Below are 7361 nucleotides of genomic sequence, written 5' to 3'. Positions count from 1 at the left end.
TAGGTCAAGGGGGTCAGAGATGGTTGATTGGATCGTCAGGCATCCAACCAGGATCATTCATGCCAAGTTTGGTGCCAATTGACCTTTTTATTTGAAAGTTAAACCATTTTGTTTGCTTTGGTGAGTACTCCAAGTTCGCCGCTTCCCCACGCACCCTGAACATATACAAAAACTGAATTTTTTTGATAACTTTTAAAGCCCCACGCCTTAACTGCATTTTGACCAAGAATGAAACCGATGGAACAAAATCCCTAGGATGAGTTTGTTAAAGTTCAGAGTGAGTAAAAGTGAAAAATGGCCAAAATGTGCCCTTTGATCCAAAATGGCTGCCTCCCTGTGCATTTTAGGGGGTACCTCTAAGAGACTTTTTGTCATGATTTGAGGGGACCTACTTTCGTACCGAGTTTAAGTTCTCTACGACCTATGGGTTGTTCTATCTCACGTTAGGGGGCGCTGTAAAGCAGTTTGGCCACGCCCACTTGTGATTCCACAAGAATTCAAAAATTTTAGTTGGGGTACATCTTTGGGTACATTTTGGTGAGTTTTTGAATATGTTAAAGGCTCCAAACAACCATTTGACGGAAAAATAATGAGAAGTCCTGCGATTCCATTAGGCCTTCGCAGTGTTTCACTGCTTCGCAGTGAAAGATGTACCCCAACTAAAATAAACCTGCTCTTTAGGGTCAGCACATTGTCACCAATGCCTGATCTAGATTTCTTTTAACCCTAACCCTTAGACTACAGATTTAAATGATATTGTGAAGTACTTTTGAGTACCGTATTTTCTGGACTATAAGGCACACCTAAAAGCCTTAAATTTTCTCAAAAATCAGCAGTGCGCCTTCTGTGTGCACTGAATTCCAAAATCTGTCCCTGACACAGAGACGTAAAGTGTACAGTACATACACTAGCAGCGATAAACCAATCAGAGAATTGTTTTCCGAGTTCTGCAGCATACGCCTCCGGTAAAAACCAGATAGGTTTTTAAACGCATCGCTGTCCCTGTTCGTCTGCTACTTTTTCACTGCTACTGTGAAAAAGGAAGTAAACCAAACTAATTCGGAGTTTGCCGTCATTCCGGGAGGATTAACAAAAGAACTCCCACTGCTGGACATTGGTGTAAATGGGGCGTTCAAAAAAAAGTTGCGAGCGGCGTGGGAGTGATGGATGACAGACTGCGAACACACGTTTACTAAGACGGGGAGGCAGCGCCGGGCGAGTTACGCCACCATGTATGAATGGATTGTGGATCCCTGGGCTAATGTATCTGCTGAACAGCCACCTGGCAACGAGTCTGACTCCAAGAATGATGAGAGGGAACCTGGCATGTTTGATGGCGAAATTGCCCAGCTGTTCAATTCAGACACAGAAGAGGAGGACTTTGATGGATTTGTGGAAGAAGAATAAAAAATAACGTGTATTCTTACATAGTAGAATGAAGTTCAATTTAACTTAATGGTTTGTTTCCGTTACCTTTTTTTGGTTGACTGTATGTTTTAACATGCATCTTATAATCCGATGCGCCTTATGTATGGGCTAAATACAGAAATGGACGCCATAATTGAGAGTGCGCCTTATAATCTGGTGTGCCTTATAGTCCAGAAAATACGGTACCTACTGTTGGGGCTGAAACAATTCCTCGAATGATTCGAGTACCTCGATTATCGAAATTCCTCGAGGAAAACTAATCTGCCTCAAAGCTTTGAAGCTTGATTATGGACTTATGAAAGACGTGTGTCGCTGAAGCACATCACATCACAGCTGCACCACTTCTGTCTCCGACCACACATTCAGACTTCCCTACAGAAATTGCAGTCAGTACTCCACAAAAGGCCATTGCTATTAGTTTTTCTTTGTCTTCCTGTGTGTTTTCATGATCTTTTAACAATTCTGAAAAAAAATCATGTATCTCAGAATATGGACTATTTTATATCACTCTAATGATGTATTTTACGATCTACCGCGATTAAGCACATTTTCAGTTATCTGACAAATTGTCATTGCTTACTTTTTTTCCAACTATAGTTTGAAGTGACATTTAACCGAACAGTCACAAATGAGGAAAATATATTTTAGTACAGCAATTTATATGCATCATATTTATAATCTATTTATATCTATTGATCTGTAGATCAGAAGTTTTAATTTAAAGAAATTACAGAGATCAAAGGGTCAAAGCTCATTTCAAATCAAGTCTCCAAGTCAAATTCAAAGCGTTATAAAATCGCTTTTAACTTCAAACCTTATGGAGTTAAAAGTAACATGAAGAATAAGATTAAAAAATAAATATAAAATAAATGCTCCTTAAAACATAGACAAGCCATATTAGCAACAGTTAAACAAAATTTTGAAATCACAGTGTATGATTGTGTTAATAATTGATTTGTGTGTTACTGCTGCGAATAAGTATTTGAACACCTGCCAATCAGCAAAAACTCTGGCCCACTTTTTAGTCCGCCTCTAAAAAGTCCATCTTCAGCCCACTTATTATTCTAAATTAGAAACACCTGTTTGAGGTTGTTAGCTACATAAAGACTCCTGTCCATGGAAAGGGCTACGGGGCAATTGCCAAGCAGCCTGGCGAAAAAAGATCTGTTGGAGCAATTATTGGAAAATGGAAGAAGCTAAATGTGATTGTCAATCTACCTCTGACTAGGCCTCCATGCAAGATCTCACCTCGTAGAGTATCAATGATCCTAAGAAAGGGAAGGAGGTTCTTCCTTAAAATCTCGCAATACATGGCCCTGGTTTTCCTCTCCTTAATATAGTGCAGTCGTCCTGCCCCATCTGCAGAAAAACACCTCCAAAGCACGAAGCTTCCACCCCCATGCTTCGCAGCAGGGGTGGTGTTTTTGGGATAATACTCCTCATTCTTCGTCCTCCAAACACAGCGAGTGGAATTAAGTGGATTTTATGTATGCCACGACACCATGCACACTACAACATACAACATATGTACAATGTGTGGGGTTGGTATAAGAAAAGATCACTATGTTTGAGAGCACAACAGCATTTATTTTTATCCTGATTTTTTTCCTCAACTCTTCTCTGTGGAGGTCTGCCATCTCTCTGATGATGCCAGCCCAGGTGGCTGCTTCCTGCTGAAGGAGATCCACTCTGAAGTTCTGGTGTCACTCATAAACAACGGAACTTCTTTTCATCATCCACCATCATGTCAAACGTGTGTCCCCTTCTTCTGATCCCTGGGGAAGAGTAATCAAATGTCATAGCAGACGTATGTAGATCAAAAACAGACATACCAATGTGGATATGTTATAAACACACAGAGAATTACTTAAATTAAAACATCCATATTACTTTATGTGCAAACATACATGCTTATCATTGACAGACATACACAATTATAATTAACTGGAGTAACTATGTGCAAATTAAAAGAACAAACATAAATAATTACTTACCATGTAAGTATTTGACATACACAGATATACAATCACAGAAAATCATACCACCCTTGTTTCGTTCAAGTTTCTTCTTCATTTTAATTTCTGGTACAGCTACTACAATAACAGAAATAGCTCATAACATTAATTATAGACTTGATATCAAAGCATGTTCCATGTCATGTCATTAAATCGTCTCCTCCAAGCTGCCCCAAGAGATTCATAACTGTATCTACGGCAGAGTGATGGATCTCATGAAGCGAGCCTCCGGTCGGGTTTTGCGCTGATTCTGGCCAGTTTTTTTCAGCAGGCATTCAAAGTTTCAGTTTTCATCTCCTGAATGGCCGATCTGTATTAGTTATATTTAAATACCGTAACATTACTGGCACATAGGTAGAGAAGAACCGCAGAGACTGTTTAGCCAATCAGGACACAGAACACAATGCACTGTGGAAAAAAAACTGCACAAAAAGATCCGTGAAGTAGCGAGACCGCGAAAGGTGAACCACGTTATAGCGAGGGATGACTGTAACTCATTTTGTTTTATTTTGATAATGTGGGGGCTGGTTGACTGATCAAATAAAGAGTAAAACTTTGATCATACCACCTGATTTAATATTTACAAATGAGGTCATCAGACTGACAAAAATAGAAATTTATGTGGAAATTATTGTATTTTACAAAAGAGCAAAGAACATTTATACATAAATCTTACCTTTGTTTTTTTCCAAGAGACAGTGATACAATAAATAATTTTTTTGTGTTTTTGTACAGTAAAAATTTAAATTACTTGCCTAAAAATAAAATTTTTGGGGATTTAGATGGAAAAATAAAAAACAGTGTCACTTAAATTATACAACTAGCTAAATTTCTTCTTTTAAATTGTGTATTTTAAGTGTATTGATTTATTTATTGGGCAATTTATTCAATTTAGTTAAAGTCAAACTTTATCCCCACAGGGGCACATTGAACATACACAATAATATATACAATATAAAATAAGTAAAACGGAGAGCAGTATGAATTAGCAAGGAGCATATGTGCATTGAGGAAGATAAATTCTTTTATGCAACTGAAGCCCTGTGGAATGGTGCACAGTATGCTTTGGGGTGGGCATGTAAGGTGTGAATGCATATATGTTGGGAGGGGAGATGTTTATGTGTATATATGAATGTACAAATATATTTCTACTTTTGTTTTTGTCAATGTCAGTACTTCATTCTTTATACTCCTAGTATTCTGCGAACATTTAAAAAATAACACAATTCCTGAACAGGAGCACCTAGTTTACATACTTTAGATCAACATTAGATTATTTTTCTTCTTTTGCTCTTTCTTTTGGTTTGTTATTTTGTTTGTGTTTCCTTTTAACTCCTGTAAAGCTCTTTGAATTACCTTGTTGAAGAAAATGTGCTATATAAATAAAAATTACCTTACCTTCACTGTTACTCCTTCAACAGGACATTACAGTTTAAAGAATAATATTTTTGGTTGTTTTTTATTTTTTAGACTTATTCTCTCTCTGTGTACCTTGTGAGGCAACTGACATCACCATTGCTCCTGCAGAGACTGAGGATGAAGGGAATCAGAAGCCCAGACCACTCCAGGGCCCTAAGTAAAAATTTTAATTGTTGAATTAGTTTCATAAGATATACTACGCTTTTTTTTTTTTTTTTTTTTTGTGAAGATGGTTTTTTTAGTCATTGGTTCTCAATCTTGGCCCCCCAGGACCTTCTGTCCTGTTTTTCTAGGTTTTTGCATGCTTGCTAAAGGACCCTTGCTTCATACAGAGAATCTGGACCCTCAGCTATTGATAAACTATTGGATGCTGGAGGTGTGGACTCTGTTGAGCTCTAAAATTTTATTTGGAATGTCTGCATTTAAACAACCAAACAACAATAAAAAGATAATTGCCAAGCTGAATAAGATGGCGGTTTAATATAAATTCAGTATTTGGAGGCACGAATAGTTTTATTCACTTGCTAGTTTGGTAATAGTTTCCCATTATCAATCTAGAGGCAAAGTACAATTCTTAAACGGCATAGAAAATGGAGGTCTTCATTCATAGCTTTTTCTTCTGTTCTGTGATTGGCCTGGTTGATATTCTACCAATTTCTACCGGAGAAATTGGTAGAATTTCACCAGTAAATTCTGCTGGAGAAATTCCCAGACAGGTTTTCTCTCCATGGGAGAAAGATCAGACAGAGGGAGAAAAGAATCGAGGGAAGGCATTGGCCAGGCTAAGTGTTATCCTGTTGAGACGTACCTAACTTAAATGGAAGGACAATTAACATGCTTTTGCTGCACTCAGGGCAATCTGAAGGGGTAATATAATCATTTGCATGAGGTATGCTGGAGCAGAGACACGTCTTTTCTTTTTTTTTAAAGGTTTTATTGGCTCTAGAGGCCTTTATGTGAAAGTGGTCAGACAAGAAAGTGGGCAAATAGAGAGGGGGAAGACATGCGGCACAGGTCACCAGGCCAGGACTCGAACCTACGACAGCCGTGCCGAGGACTAAGGCCTCGTCACGTGGGTTGTGCTCTACCCCTGTGCCACCACAGCATCCCAAGAATAGACGCATCTAAATATGAAGGACACTATTTTGAGTGAATTTAGGTTTCTTTCCGAGACCAAAGTCTGTATACAATTGCACAACTTTTGAGACCTTTAAAGTTACAGTGCCTTGTCAAAGTATTTGACCCCTTGAACTTTTCAACCTATGGCCACTTTTCAGGCTTCAAACGTCCATCCATCCATCCATCCATCTATCCATCTATCCATCCATCCATCCATCCATCCATCCATCCATCCATCCATCCATCCATCCATTCATTCATTCATTCATTCATTCATTCATTTTTTGTACACCCTTGTCCCTTAGTGTGGTCAGGAGGGCTGCTGGTGCTTTTTTTATTATTTTATTATTTCTCCAACTAACGTTCCGGGTGAGAGGCGGTCACCCTGGACATGTCGCCAGTCTCTCACAGGCTTCACACATAAAGATCTAAAATGCTTATTATTTTGTCAACAACAAGTGAGACACAATCGTGAGGTCGAACAAAATTTATTGGATATTTTAAACTTTTTTAACAAATAAAAACCTGCAAAGTGGGGCGTGCAATATTATTCGGCCCCCTTACTGTCAGTGCAGCAAACTCACGAAAGAAGTTCAGTGAGGATATCTGAATGACACAGCAAACATGGAAGAAGGAGCTCTGGTCAGATAAAACCAAAATCAAACTTTTGGCGCAAAAGCAACACAGCTCATCACCCTGAACACTCCATCCCCACTGTCAAACATGGTGGTGGCAGCATCATGGTTTGGGCCTGCTTTTCTTCAGCAGGGACAGGGAAGATGGACGGAGCCAAATACAGGACCATTCTGGAAGAAAACCTGTTGGAGTCTGCAAAAGACCTGAGACTGGGACTGAGATTTATCTTCCATCAAGACAATGATCCCAAACATAAAGCAAAATCTACAACGGAATGGTTCACAAATAAACGTATCCACATGCTAGAATGGCCAAGTCAAAGTCCAGACCTGAATCCAATCAAGGATTTGTGGAAAAAGCTGAAAACTGCCTTTCACAAGAGCTCTCCGTTCAACCTCACTGAGCTCCAGCTGTTTGGCAAGGAAGAATGGACAAGAATTTCAGTCTCTCCATGTGCAAAACTGATAGACACAAATCCCAAGCGACTTGCAGCTGTAATTGCATCAAAAGGTGGTGCTACAAAGTATTAATGCAATATGGCCAAATAATATTGCACGCCTCCCTTTGCAGTTTTTTATTTGTTAAAAAAGTTTAAAATATCCAATAATTTTTGTTCCACTTCACGATTGTGTTCCACTTCTAGTTGATTCTTCTAAAAATAATAACATTTTTAGATCACTGTCAGTGTTGTCCCATGAAAAGATATACTTAAATATTTGCAGATATACTTAAATATTTGCAGAT

At 38.6% G+C, this 7361-nt stretch overlaps 1 protein-coding gene across 1 annotated transcript in view; it reads left to right on the top strand.

The window, feature by feature from the left end:
* LOC106938367 (E3 SUMO-protein ligase PIAS2-like) overlaps window positions 1-7361 on the top strand; it is a 42941-nt gene that overhangs the window by 21326 nt on the left and 14254 nt on the right. The window contains exon 7 of the mRNA XM_015020402.1: window positions 4914-5019. Within this exon, the coding sequence (XP_014875888.1) occupies window positions 4914-5019 (106 nt within the window). The remainder of the gene's footprint in view (window positions 1-4913; window positions 5020-7361) is intronic.

Source organism: Poecilia latipinna, unplaced genomic scaffold (assembly GCF_001443285.1).
Source record: "Poecilia latipinna isolate Pla-1442-1.1 unplaced genomic scaffold, P_latipinna-1.0 Scaffold2578, whole genome shotgun sequence".
In the NCBI taxonomy this organism is placed as follows: domain Eukaryota; kingdom Metazoa; phylum Chordata; class Actinopteri; order Cyprinodontiformes; family Poeciliidae; genus Poecilia; species Poecilia latipinna.
Note: the sequence above shows the minus strand (reverse complement) of the source record. Positions and strands in the feature narration are given on the sequence as shown.